The following is a 14325-nucleotide window of genomic DNA, read 5'->3' as shown; positions in this document are numbered from 1 at the left end:
TGTTCTCGTGGACTCCGGGTTCCTACACATGGTCACTGTTCTCCAGCTAGGGCCCAACACGGACGGCTTTCTTTCTCCTCTGGAACGGGCTTTCGTGGTAATCGAGGTTAGCAGGAGGTTAGGTCTGCAAGGTTCGTAGCGAGGACGAACACGAGAATGTACCTCTCGGCATACTCTGCAATCGGAGATGCTTTGTGTTGTCTGCCAAGGATCACAAAAGTTATTTGAAGCCCCGGGGTTTCAGACCAACATCAATAATCGAGAAGCAGGAAACGGGAAACGGACACCGCTGGACGTTTACAAGAATGCTTGAAGATTTGTTGGTTTAGGGATTATCAAAGCAGTTGAAATCGTGGATGAATTCTTGCCCGGAACAGAGCGCCTCGAAATCGCTCGAAGCTTCGAAGGATGAAATCAGCTCATGGAGTAGTGGAAGATCTCCGAGGTATCGACATATCGGCTCCTCGGAACCGGTATCCCAGCTTCGAGAAAGGCGGCTTGCGACAAACTTCCTAGAATGCGATATCTCTGTCAGTCCGATCAGCACTTCGGCGATGAACAACGCGCTGGTGGTTCCAAGCCGGCCGAACCTCCAAGATTTTCTTTGCTCGAACGTGGCATACTTGACGCATATGAAAAGGCAGGATCGTCGGGTCTCACCTACAGTAACTGTTCGAGGCGAAAAGGCGCTGGAGTGTTCTCTGTCAGCGAAGTGGTGGATTGCAAGGCAGAAGACCTCAACACATAGGATCACAGCCCGATTCGACCTGCCAGAATGACTCGTCGTCACCAATCGGAGCGGAAGGGGAAGCGAGAGACGCTGCCAGACGCAGTCAACATAGCTTTTACGCACTAAATGATTCGAAGGGTTATTGGTCACGAAGCTCGAGCGTAGACGGAAACGACATGGCAAATCGGGTATCGGGCGGTCAGATCATCCCAGCCATCATTTCAGCACTTCGCCTGGATGGTTCGACTCGAGTCAATTCGCCCTTGCGTTGGTAGCAATATCGATGTCATCACTGGTGGAACGCAGGGGGACACAAAAGGCTTCGATCGATCAATCGGATTTGTCAACATGGGAAATCCATCTTCGGTGGAATATACCTGCGCAAAGTCACACGGTAGAAAGCCTATTTCGAATCGCTCTTTTCGTGGAGCCGTTGGAGACATCAAGATTCAGCCTTATGTCGTAAAGTCTGTCTAGAAGACAAACCCAGAGTTGGCAGGCGTACCGTCGTTTCGGGTTCAATCGGGTACAGCTGGGTACTGGAACTATCACGGGACAAGATCTCCCATCCGAAAAGATAATCACAACGATATTGCTCTCCGAGATCCTCGCTGAAGGTCTGGAACGAATCGTCCGCTACTTCTGGCTCAGCTCGATGATCATCTGAAGGTTACCTCGAGCTCGCCAACATCCGAACCCTCCGCAATTACGCATCCACGCGACACGCGAGCGCCTCAACGTCGTCGATCGAGAAACACCTCTAGCCTCCGACTATCTGCCTCACGGACGCACGAGGCCCCGGTTAGGAATTGCTGGCAATCACTCGAGTGGAAAAGCTTTCGGATCCCCAACTTCTTCGACTGTTCCCATCATTCGAAACCCAGGTTGTCGCGCTACGAAGGGATGCTAGAAATCAATCCTTGAGGCAGGAACAATCAAACTTTGCCTGTTCGGTTCTGGAATCGATCACTACGAGAGGCGAGTTGTGCGCAATCGGCGCATCGTCGGCGAGACAAATCTCCCTAGGCGGCTCCGACTTCTACGAATCCCATCGACGGGATGCACTCGTTAATTGGCATCGAGAGCAACAAGACCGGGTTACATTCGAAGTTCACCCCGGTTACCATCACAGCAACCTGTCACTACGGCATCCGCTGATGGCATTAGAAGGATGAGGAAACGTCCCAGATAGAGATCTTGGCTCCCTGTCGGTTCCACTTGGAAGGACGTGCACGAGTCGTTCGACGTTGAGGTTGCGACAAGAGGATTGCCCGAACGGATGCAGGAGCGGGACTTCATTCCAGAAACATTGACGGGATTTCCTTCGCAACGGGTTTGCAACGCACCACGACTTCGCGCTGCGCTGTGTCACATCCCCCAAGTGCACCACGTCTAGGTCGCCACTACCTTACGAGAACGGCTTGGGAGCCATCGAGGGCGTCGACCAAACACGATATACACATTGATCGTAAGAAGAGCTCGACTAGGTCGATCTCTACCACACTGATGGTAGACCGCCGTCCGAAGCTGTTCAGCGCCGCTGCTCGGACACGCTCCCGCATCGCCGCTTCAACCTTCGGATATCCCCACGAAGGATCCCCCTCCAAGTGCGTCCGGACCGCCTCTCTCCATTCAGTCCATTTACTCCACGCTGTAATTCCGTTTCTCTTCATGCCGGAATCCAAAGCTCGAAAGAGACAGTTGTGGACAGGCTAATCCCTAACCTGTAAGTAAATCGCTAAAAAGGTGTTCTGTTTTCCCGCGGAACTCGCTGCATGATATCAGCTAGATGTTGTGACGTACGCATAGCATGAATGCTCCCAAAACCTGAAGACTTGTAGTCGCCGAGGCGTTTTGACTATAACGAATTAAATCGTTCACTTCCGTTTTCTGAATACACTTGGCTGAAAACACGACTCCCCCACCCGCGCTCAACGCTGCGTCATGCTCTGCCAAGTCACTCAACGTGAGATTAGATGCGCCTTGCTCCAGGTCTTCCCCCCTCTTCCTCGAATCTTCGGCCAATTTTTCAGTCGCTGTAGCTTCAACGCCGTCGTTCATTTGTTGAACGTGACCACCGAGTTCATTTGACCGCAGTAGGGGATGACATAGTGTTTCAATGGACAGGATCCTCTCCGAGCTAACGCTTAGCAGGAGATTCAGGGCCAATTGGGAGTGTTGGAGGTCAGGACAAGGTCCCCGCGATATAATTCGAAGGAGATGGTTTACGCGAGGGAGGTCATGGCAGCATATCGTCTTCGCCCTGCACGGGTGATTAAGCGCTTCTGCATTCGGCTGCGCCTGTTGGGCGCAAGCCGAGCAAAAGAGGGCTATGAGCCTGGGATTCGAGATCTCAGCTGCACGCGCTCACATGCAGATTATCAGAAAGCATGAGCTTGACTGCATCCCTACCCCATGGTCACCGCATCCACTCGAATCGCATTCACTGATTGGGATTCTCGTACGTTTGAGATCACGCGTTCGAAAGATCACGTTGATGCGGTCATTTTCCCTTCCGCAATCACTAGACTACAATGACCACACCCGGATCAATGAAGAGTCGTCTCGAAAGCCCTAAAGTCCTCAGACCTCCCACCTGAGTTCGATAGTGGCGATGCGAATGCTGTTGCCGATCAGATGGCAATGCTAGTGTTGCTGTCGTATTGATAAGACGCGCGAGGTGATTCGCATGTGTTCCAACCCTGGTGACCCGGGGTTGATGCCGTTGGGATTGAACTCGATCCTATTATGTCTCTTGGAGATCCTATCTTTCGAGACTGACAACGTTAGACAGGTCCAATTTGACTTCACGACACGTTTGGCAAAGGCATCGAAGCGGCTTCTGGCGTTGTACAGATCGACGTGGGTCAGCCTCCGCCCAGGTCGATCATGATCGACCTCCACCTCGGCTCACGCGCTAGTCGATTTGTGAAAAAAGCTCCTATCCCGACAAGGCCTGAGGGTCGTGGATACCCAAGCGATGTCACGAGTACCAACAGGTCGTACTCTTCTGATATGAGTGGCTCCAGTGAGCAAAGACCCTGATGTGGTGGCCTGGCAACATCGCGTTCCAAACAACGTCGAGCTGAGACGATCTGAACGATGACGTAAAATCGCCGGGAATCGGGGCTGTGGGCACTCACGTGACCGGTGAACGCCCCGCTGACGAAGATGCTGGAATCGCGCTAGCCTCGATCAGGAATTGGTTCCAGCGGAGAATAGATTCCAGTGAGTGAGTCACCGACAGCGGATCCGAGGGGACACAACTCAGACACCGAGGCGCGAGCAGGGAATGTCAGATAGGATGTTAGCGGGGTTTCGGTCGTACCTTGCATCTATAGGTATCGCTGCATGAAACTTGCTCATATTCGCTGCATTCACAGCTGCTTATCTGTCCAAGTGACACTATTTTTCGAGACCTGTGTACGTACTGGGTTTGGCCGGGACATCCGAATCTTTGTTTTGTCAAAGTCCCTGTTCGCTATCGCTCGTTTCGGATAGAATTACTGTGCGAAAGGCATGAAAGCCCCTGCATCTTATCCTGCTTTACAACATGGAAAGTTCTGTAATGTATCATTGTGATTGTCTGACTGCAATTCGCCTATGATGCGCCCCTCCTTGTAGTTGCCTTTGCGATCATTCCCTCGACCAGGACCGTATCGATATTCTAATTTCCCCTGCTTCCAGCCGGAAGACACGCGCTAACACGGCCAGACTACTAGAACTGGATCTAAATCCACTTTTCGCTGTATCTATTGAGTTCGGCCTATCCAGCGCGACCCTCAAAATTCACCGGCTCGTCTAAACCCTCGTGGAAACGCTCCAGCACCTCGTCACGGCGGCGGTGAGCCAAGTGCTCCATGAAAGTGGCAGGCTTTTTCAAAGATCCGACGTTGCACCATGGGCAGATAAAACTTTCTTCTGACGGCGGCGCAGTATCTGGTCCCCTCTGAATGCTGCAGGCCAAAAGACGTCGAAATCTGGGTGGCGACTCAACCATCTCCAAAGTTGACGGTCGGGAGCGTGAAACTTCGACTGTTTGTGGTGACCAAGGGTGAGACCGATAGCAGCGTACTGATGGTTCTGGTTGATCACCGTCTCGTCTGCCATACACTCGCTATTCCGAGGGAATTGCCGTCCAGGGGGTAACAATCCGAACGAGCGACGAGGCAGGTCACGATCAAATATCGGAACAATCAATTCAACGCCAAAGAGCTTCCCTCAAAGTTCGTTCACATACTACGGCTCGGAAAACGCCTAACCCCAACAGATGGACGATAAACAGACTTCCGTACCTCGACAAACGCTATTGTATGGGCTCGGTGGCAAATCACCGATCACCACAGATCAATGCCCACTTGACCTTGTTGAACGATGTACTATACAATTACCGATATTGATTGTCAGAGCCGCAATTGACAAGGGTCGACTGAACAGCAAGGAAACGCTAGTACCTTGTCGAGCAGACCACCCTTTCACTTGTGGGACTGCCTCAAAGGCCTCCTAGAAATGAGTATTCGCGTGACATGGCTAGCCGAAAATGGACCGAAGTATCATCCTTCAGCTTGAAGGTTCACGATACCTACGTTCTGTGAACAAAGCGCCGGTATCGACTCAATGATCATACCAGAAGACGATTCGTTACAAGGCGCTGGCGCGATGTGAACCCGACGCGCTGAGCGAGAGCGCCGTGATCGTCGTAAGGTGAGGATCCCAATCCAACAAGAACGGAATAGCAAAAGTGAACGAACGGATGATGACAATTCCATAATGCAGAATGCTGACTAGCTACGAGAGTGGCGGTCCAGCGCAGGTCCATCTATAGCTAGGCGCGATAGGACGTGCTCTGAAACGTGTTTCAGATTTGCGTTTCATTGCGGCCGCGCGGTTTCGTCCCAAACGGTCCGAAAAAAGGTCATATCCCAAGCGAACCGAACGGAACGAAGGCTTGATCTGGTCTAGATTAGCAACCAGAGACATTAGGTAAGATGATACGCGGCAGCAAGATTAGAGAGAACTTTCCACCTGCTGTTCACCACCCGGAGGCATTCTCCAGCCCTACTCGTACAGAAGAATACCCTGGCGCGGTGTACGAAAAGTCACCCTTATTTACTCAATGATGTAGATGTAGACGCAGCCTGACCAACGCTTGCGTGACTCAAACTGACTGAATGTATACGGAGTTGGTCGATGGTAATCAAACTTGCATCGAAGAGCGCTTCGCTCAACGTCGCACCACGGCGTAGCAAGCAGACGTCGCGCTCTGATCGGTTTTTGAAACGTTAACAATGCAAGCCGGATTTTACTGCCGAGTGTACCCATTTACATATCGTATATAAGCGCTGCGTGTACAAGTTCCTAGCGGAGATCGTTACCCTTGAAGAGACGAGGCTGTCATTCAACATGGGTCGGACCAGATCGATCGAACGGGGTCTTGCGTGTAGAACATGTATCATCATTACGCCCACCTTGGGCTGCTACAAAGTTACTTCATCACCACGAATACTTTCCCCTAGAATCTGTGCAAAGCAAGGAGAGATTCGTCAACGGGCTCGAGAAGGAGTATTACGAAGGAAACAGAACCCACTGCAAGAAATCAGAACCCCCTAAGCCCGATGAGGCGCCTCTTCGCTTCGTCCTCATCCTTGACCTTAGGGTTTGGTTCAAGAAACTCCCTTCACGCCCTTCAGCCCGAAGTCCCGACGAGCTGGTGAAAGATGTAGAAGCTCGGTTCCGCGGAGTATTATTCAGGGCTTCTAGGATGGAGGTGTCGGAGACGGGAATTGTCGTGCAACAAGCCTTGGCTGTTGAATTCGACACCCTAGTCCGGCGTTGCCTTGCGCTTGGTATCGTCTATTGTAGCGCTCTTGTGGTCGAGCTCGACCGATGGCGAGAAAACGGTTGATCTCCTGCGAGGTGACAAGCGAACACCATAGTTTCAGTATAGCGAAATAAAAGACGATCACGACGAGCCGAGTTGAACGAGGTCTTTCTACTGACTCACTGGCAAGACATCGACAACGAACGGCCGAGCGGGCCGAGCACGAGCAAGAGGTCCCTCATCTTCCCCCTCTTTCCCACGCTTGACTTTCGCTCCAGCTCCCAACGTTGACGCGAACCCCTAGTTGGACCCTCCGTCTGCAGCCTGAACCTCATCCCCGACCGCGGCTCCGCCTCAATGATCCCGTTTCCCCTCCCCGGCTTTGCAGCCCTCGATCCCCTTTCACAGCCTATCACCATCTCCAGCCTTCGACCCATGTTCAACCTGGATCTCCCTGTCCGCCCCTCGCAACCTCTTCATCTTCAGCCTCGCCTGCTCCATCTTCCACCCTTTCCGTTCCCGAACTCGACCCCCATTCCCAGCTTCTCAACCTCACCCCTCGACACCTTCATCCCGATTGAATCCCGCCCGGGTTTACCTCCCAGCACCGTCTTGCCCCCTTGATCGCAGGTAGGATCCGGTTTGAGAGGTGATGTTGTCGATGCAACAAGGATGGGCTAGCGGTCTCCTCCTTCTCTCTGCCGGATCGCGCCGATGAAGATGGACATGTAGATGGCAGAACGAGCCAGGTTCCTATCCAGTTCAGTCCGATCGATAGATAGCGATCGAGCGAGGAGAAGAATCCGCCGGTAACCCGAAATCGAGAATGAGGTCGAGGTCGAGTGGGAGAAGGTAGGACCCGGTCGAATCACGTAACGTCACGCAACCCTTATCCATCCCAGCGTGGAGGAGAAGAAGGAGGGAAGAAGGTATACTTGTGCTTATCGAGCGATGCTGGATGTCGTCCGCCTGAGCCATGCATCATCGTTTGTGAGATGTGGGTTGTAGAGTAGTCACGCTAAAAAGGTATGTCATCTTATCTTGAAGCTGAAGCTGGAGTGTTCCCCCTTCTCCCCTGTAGAGTTTTGTCCGATGATCGAATCGTGCTCTTCGCCAATAGTCGTCGTCGTCGTCGTCGTCGTCGTCGTCGTTGTGTTCACATTCATCGTGTATGTTGAATGTTGAACTTGCAGTGGAGTTGAATATAGATGTTCCCAGCCGGAGGTAGCTATCTTTATACCAGAAAACGATTGGGTTGAATATGATGTAACCTTGCCGGTGGATGAACACATCAACGAAGAGGTTGAATCGAGATCAACGCCTCAAATCCCTCTTGCTGATCTTCGTCTGCGTCTTGCCCGCTTGTTTCTCTTTCCCGATCGAGATCCTAGTTTTCGACCGGAAATTACACGATGAAAGCTCTCAGTCTTCTCCTATCTTTCGGTCCGGACGAAGCGAGTTGGCTGTGGTGATGAGCGATGATCGACCCAGAACTACATCGTCGGTCCAAGTTAGGATGTGTATGTTGGCGAATCTTCCGGTCGTCCAAATCCGCTCATGTAAATGTAGATGACCGGGAAGCTAGGTATATAGGTTCCGATCCGTACCAAGGTTGTAGGGGGCGAAACTCGTCAGACCTAGAAGATCCTCTGTGTCCATGCCGACCGGTTCCTGATCCCGTACTATGGGGTCCTCGATATCGACATCTTCAACCATCGCCCAACTCGAGCTACACACTCTCTCGGCCTTCTCCGCGTCGTTCTTTCCCGGTAGATTTCTGGTACAGGTAGTGAGCCGTCTTGTATTGAAGAGGATTAGCTCTGGACTTTTCATAGAATCCCGAACCCGATCTTGAGGAGTTTGTGCGTTGCAGTGATCGATGTGGGTAGATGAACCAATTCGATGGAGCGCTGGAGCATGATTATTCGGTGGTACCAGGTGCAAAGACGTAGGAGTAGAAGTCGGAGAGGAGAGATCGGGTCCGGAAGTGTCGGTTGTTGAGGATCAGGCTAGTAAAACGTAGAGCACCTTGAGCAGAACACTCATGAACCGGAGACCTCTCCTGGCTCGATGGCTTTTGGAAGGATCCCTTGCTTCACAACCACAGGAGGTCACGAGAGAAAAAGAGCAAGAGTCGGGTTGAAGCGGTGATCGAGCGAATGCCCAAGGTGGAGGTTGAGGTCACCGCAAGCGAAAGAATGATCCGGAAGCAAATTTAACATCCGGTCGATATATCGAATGTCGACCCATGCATACACAGCCCTCAGACTTTATCATGATCAACATCGTCGAGGCCGACCAGGTATATACAACATGCCCCCGGGTCCACTTACATCCAGCGATACGGGAACCTAGCACTAGTATATGCATGGTATCAGGATCAAGATCTACCTCGAAGCCCCGGAGCCGATCATCGTATCGGACCTTGCCGTAAAACCAGATCTTGCTCGTCGTCGAGCCTCGGAGGGTCCGACCTGACCCGAGGCTAGGCCTGTCCAGCCTACGTATCTGATCTAGCTCTTGCGTTCGAAAAGCCTTACATGAGGGGATCCGTAACGCTGCCCCAGACCAGACCTCGCGCCCATCCTGATCATTGTTGCTAGCCGGCTATCACCGCAAGGCTTAACAGAACCCGTCTCACGGATCCGACCGAGGTACAGTACCGTCCCGCCGAAGATAGGGTTGGCTTCGGATAAGGGCTGACTATGACATGACCCATCCTCCAGCCGATATCCGAACTTTAGGGGAAAAGGGTTCCCAAAAATTGTCGCTCGAAGTCGATGTCGATGTCGATGTCGATATTGATGTTGATACCGATAACGCGATCCTCCAGAAACCCCCACCTGTCCGACCCAAGCATAACGAGTGGCTCCCCTCTACTGCGACCCTCCCGGCGTGCTGAAGTCTTGTCTTGCCTTGTCTTCTAGCATTATCTTCCTCCCAAAATCGGGAAGAAGGGAGCGGCGAAGTCGACCCGACCCGTATGCTGTGTTGTGTTTTTTCATCCTCCCGGCTCCATTTTTCGTTTTTCGTTTTTCGTTCTTCATTCTCCGTTCTCCGTTCTGCGTTCTGCGTCCCCCGTCTTCGTTCTTTATTCTCGTCGAGTCGAGTCCAGTTGAGGCGAGTTGAGTTGGCGATCAAGGGACCTTTTATCAAACCGCCGTCTTATCAAACCGCCGAAGGTAGGCGATTTGGCAACCTCGGACTCGACCTCGACCTTGACCCCGAATCCCCGGAACTTAGAGCACCGCGTGGACATCCCTCCAGGATCGCTCGTGTGGAAGGAAAGACTGATCTTGACTGCCCAGGGCGGGGGCTCCATCGTCGTCTCTATTGATATCACCATCGATCCCCCGGTCCTTCCCTATCCAGTCGGTCTTTTTCTCTTGTACCGTTCGCTAATGTCCCGAACGAGCCGTCCGCATACGCTGTTACTCCCATATAGATTGAAGGGTCGGGTGACCTTCGGACAACCCTGACATCTGATACGCGGGATTCGGGATATCCTCTTTCGGAAGAGAGTCTCCAGCTTCGGTGTACCGCCAGCGTATCCGTAGAAGCTTCCCATCGCCTCTGTTTGCTGTCAATCTTTGCCATTGACCATCTTTTTATCCGGCGAAGAAGAACAAGTGAAGGACGGCTCAGACGAGCGAGATCTGGTTTTTCCGGTTTGAGATCTTATAAGATGTTCTTTTTGGCTGGATGTGATGTCCCATTTCGACTCGTTCGCGCCCCTTAAGCCAGAGGATATCGATCAAAGAGACGACTCCTAAAAGCACAGTACGGCGTGATAATCAGGGTGCTCTATCGTGGTGAAGCTCCGATCGACCCTTCGACACGGTCGACCTTGGTCCAACGCCGCATCCACCAGGAAAGATCGGAAAGGGGCTAAAATACTTGCTCTTGTCTCTACGTATCTCTCGTTCGACAAGAGATACCGGGCTACCGAGCTCCAACCTGGATGAATCGCTTAGGCAGTGTCGTTTTCGGGGCGTCGAAGATCGTCTGGTCTAGTTGTTGCGTGACCATACTAAGGCCCATCAGTCGAGCGGCCGGACACGCCTCGATCGGTGAAGGGTTCGGTAAGGAAATCCGGCTGAACACTTGGCGTTACGCCAGGTAGTTGTACGGGCGAGATTCTTGTACGCAGCCAAGATGGCGGTCATAGCAGTGTTGTCCGGGAACCTGGCACGGAAGTCGCGGATAGCGCCGATACCGACTCCAAAACCCACCCCGTATGGAGAAAGTAGTCTTGACCTTGCTATGTAAACGTTGTTTTCTTTCACACATGAAGTGTCGACGTCAAAGTTGTACGTCCTGGCATTCCGCTCTGGATCTTGATGTGCAGTTCCCGGTCCCTCTCTGCGGTGAGGCCGTTGTCGCTTAAACCGCACACGGTCGGCCCGGGATCGAAAGATCGTGCTGTTCGTACGGGGGTCGACCTCGGACCTTATCGACCGGCAGCCTTGACCACGACGTCTTCTTGCTCATTGGCGCCGTATCCCTGACTCGTTCGGTCGTAGAGTGCGATGGCCATCTCCAACCCGTCATGCCATGTTTGACTGGCCTGGCTGATTCTGAGTAATCGTCCGGCCGGTCGGCCAGTCTTGAATATCTATCGGCTCCAGCTGTTGTTTCGCCAGAGTGATAGTGGAAGGAGGGAAACCGCGCTTGATCCCTTTCCTCCTCCTAGACCTCCACGCGAGAGCACACCAACGACTTGGGTGGTAGGGCTGATCCGATCAATCCCGTGTAGAGCCCTTGAGGATGATAAGCGATACTTCTGGTATCTCGAAACCTGTTCGCAAAGAGCTTATCCTACTACCGCACGGATCGGCAGATGGATTCACGTTCGTTGAGCCTCTCCAGATCGGCGGCGAATCACCTTGTCGGCCATGCTCTTTGCCACCATGACGAATGGGGTTTCACGTCATAGGCTCCAAGTCGCCGTAATGGTGCGGTGCCTGCCAGACAACGTGTGGCACTCGTCAGTCGATATCGTTCGGGCTGAGCGAGACAGACTCGGCTCACCTGGAAGAGCCGTCGAGACATGCCTCGCTTTGCGTGACAAGGACGCCTTGATATTCGCCCAGTTTTGTCGGCGAGAGCGCTGCACATCTTGCCGGAACTCCCGTAGTCCCTCGGTCCCTGATGTACCGACCGCGACTTTCGTCTCCCAAGCGCAACGATATGATTCCCCTCGAACAAAGGAACTTCGGCAAGCAGACGGGATGTTTGACGTGTCTACGAAAACACCAAGACCGTCCAACCAGACAGCCGGCCTTGTCGAGATATGTGCCCCTTCGAGCCGGGCGTCAGCCGCAAGGAAGCCACTCGTCCGGTCCGCTTCCCATAAGCTCGGTCTTGCTTTGTGTAGTACGATAAGACTGGTGCCAGTCCCGTAAACCGCCCATCCGCTCGTTGTTGGCCATCTCCTGGAACGAGCGTGCCCTATATCGCTATAAGAGGACCCTTAGGTAGTTCTTTGCGAAGATACTGCGCATCCCGTCCTGCCTCTGGTAGCTCGAGCTGAACGGAGCCGGCTCGTTCTCTCCATTCCCTTGCCCTTCCGTTCCATCCTTGTGCCCTTGAAGAAGTACGTCTACTTGCACCCCGTTAGGTAGCCCCGGGAGTCTCGTCCGTCAATGTCCGCTGGATCGCTAGGCCGTGGTGGTGGTGGTTGTAAGCGTGATTAAGATTTTCATTGTGATTGAGGTTCCGGGTGCAAGATGTGGTTGTCCGGCCATGTCACGTCATCGAGTAACGAACCGCAAAACCGGGTAGAGTGGAGTGTCATAGAATGGAGGGCAGAGAAGAGTAGAAGATGGCTGTCGTGTTGTGGTTCCGTATCGTGAGTGTTCAACTCGTGGATCGTCGATATAGCGTATTCTACATGATGGGGGGAACATTCCGGTTCGAGATGCGAGTAGCCCGTGATCCGGTTCGCTAGTCTCCTAACATACGTGAACCGGTGTGAAACGAGGCCAGGGATATAGTCGGCGTCGAGGTGAAACGAAATGTAGACCAGGCCCGACACACGCACACAGGAACGCAGCTTGGAGGAAAAGGGAAGGAGAAGGAGTAGGAAAAGGAGAAGGGATCAGGAAAAGGAAAAGGGCAAGGGAAAAGGCGAAGCAGCAGGGAACGAGGAAAGAAGAACCCAATTCGAAGAGAAATAGGTAAAGAGGAAGAGGGAACCACGCTGCCCTTGTCTTGTGACTTATAGCTCACCTGACGACTCGATCCCTGGACCATCGACCTATCAACCCTTCAACCTTCAACCCTTCACCCTCTCGATGACGGAACGACCGGTGGCCTTCGCTTCATCCAATCGTCCCACAGTCGAATGGATGCAGGTACCTGCATCTCCGCCTGCACATGCACTTCGACTTCGTCTCCATCTCCATACCCATCACCATCTCCCCGGCTCGTTCCCCAGTGTTTCCGGGGGGTTCTCTTCTCGACCACCCTCCACCATGCACCAGTATCGACCTCATCACCCTGCACCCTGCACCTGCATCGACCTCATCACCAGCACCAGCCCCAGCACCAACACCATCACCATCACCAGCCCCAGCCCCAGCATCAGCACCGATAAGATACCTACATTCCAACAACAAGAATAAAATCCAAAACCACATGTCAGTGTGCGCAATCAATTTATCGTATCCCGATCCCGATCCCGATCCTTCGACCTCGACTTCGACACCGACCTCTACCTCGACCTCGAACCTCGACCTCGACCTCTCGGATCGAATTAAATCGAAACACCCAAACACCCGGAAATCGATATCGATACCAAGAGCTACTTACACTTACCGAGATAAGCCGGGCCGGGTTGGGTTGGGTTTGAGGGCCAACGTTCCGTTCCTCTGCTTGTCTGGACTTGTCTTGCTTCCAGGTGACTTGCCTTGCCTCGTTTCCATGTTACTCGACTTGTCTTGCCTTGCCTCGCTTCCAAGTAACTTGCCTTGAATTGACTTGCCTTGGCTTGACTTGCCGGACAGGACGGGACAAGACGGGACGGGACGACGTTCATAAACTAGATCCCGAACTTTGATCCGGGTTCGGATCTCGTATCATACCGTCCCCCGCTTGTAACGTAATGTGTTATATCCAAGTTCGACGGGTAGGTTAGGAGGAAGAATACGGGATGGGATGGGACAGGATGGGGTGATGGTAATTCCGACCCGCCCTGCACTCGTCTCGGAAACTTCCAGTGGTTCCCGGTTCGTCCCGATGTTCAAATGATTAGACCGGATTAGGGTATTCCATGATTGAGTTTTAGGTGGATGTGGAGGATGAGAATGAGGGTGAGGGTGGGGCTAGTCAAGGTGAGAGTGAGAGCGAGGACGATGTTTCCAGGCTCTTTCATGATTTGCGGATTCGACCATCCTGCGGCCTGCGGCACTGCGGTGATAAAAATTTGGGAAGAGTCAGATCGATGTTGCTTTCGAAAAAGATATGTTTCGGGGTAGGGTAGGAAGGCGACTTACCGTACGTTATCGCATGTCCAGCCATCTGGGAGCATCAAGTGCGAGTGTCCGACGGAAGAGATCGGGCGGTCCCTTTCTGCATTGCTGGCTGACTCGTGTTGCTCCTCGAACAACGTAGCTGCGGAAGAGGAGGATGACGATCTCGATTGTGACGGTGCAGAAAATGCATGTATATTATTCATATTATCATTATTGAGCCCGGTAATTGGCTTTCACGAGTCTTGTCAGAGTGTAGATCCCCAGGTTGCAGGTTGCAGGTTGTCGGAGTAGCAAGTAGG

At 52.8% G+C, this 14325-nt stretch overlaps 3 protein-coding genes across 3 annotated transcripts; 1 reads left to right on the top strand and 2 right to left on the bottom strand.

Moving 5' to 3' along the window:
* Nucleotides 1-28: 28 nt before the first annotated feature.
* On the top strand, nucleotides 29-1640 carry HD553DRAFT_327258 (uncharacterized protein; the record flags this gene model as incomplete). The annotated part of the gene is made up of 4 exons (XM_046181791.1): nucleotides 29-106; nucleotides 378-703; nucleotides 1006-1197; nucleotides 1400-1640. The coding sequence occupies 4 exons, from the start codon at nucleotides 29-31 to the stop codon at nucleotides 1638-1640; spliced, it is 837 nt and encodes a 278-aa protein (XP_046032483.1).
* A 493-nt stretch (nucleotides 1641-2133) lies between these two features.
* HD553DRAFT_365904 (uncharacterized protein) lies at nucleotides 2134-5710 on the bottom strand (the record flags this gene model as incomplete). Its single annotated transcript, XM_046184087.1, has 9 exons — nucleotides 2134-2442; nucleotides 2534-3087; nucleotides 3645-3825; nucleotides 3874-3904; nucleotides 4322-4407; nucleotides 4524-4686; nucleotides 5065-5109; nucleotides 5376-5518; nucleotides 5663-5710. 9 exons carry the CDS (start codon nucleotides 5708-5710, stop codon nucleotides 2134-2136), a joined length of 1560 nt encoding a protein of 519 aa, XP_046032482.1.
* An 8102-nt stretch (nucleotides 5711-13812) lies between these two features.
* Nucleotides 13813-14072, bottom strand: HD553DRAFT_346605 (uncharacterized protein; the record flags this gene model as incomplete). Its single annotated transcript, XM_046183220.1, has 2 exons — nucleotides 13813-13961; nucleotides 14048-14072. 2 exons carry the CDS (start codon nucleotides 14070-14072, stop codon nucleotides 13813-13815), a joined length of 174 nt encoding a protein of 57 aa, XP_046032481.1.
* Nucleotides 14073-14325: the final 253 nt, after the last annotated feature.

This window comes from Filobasidium floriforme (genome assembly GCF_021052385.1).
Source record: "Filobasidium floriforme strain CBS 6241 chromosome Unknown HD553scaffold_32, whole genome shotgun sequence".
Classification (NCBI taxonomy): Eukaryota; Fungi; Basidiomycota; class Tremellomycetes; order Filobasidiales; family Filobasidiaceae; genus Filobasidium; species Filobasidium floriforme.
The sequence above is the reverse complement of the archived record's forward strand: the minus strand, read 5'-3'. Positions and strand labels throughout refer to the sequence as shown.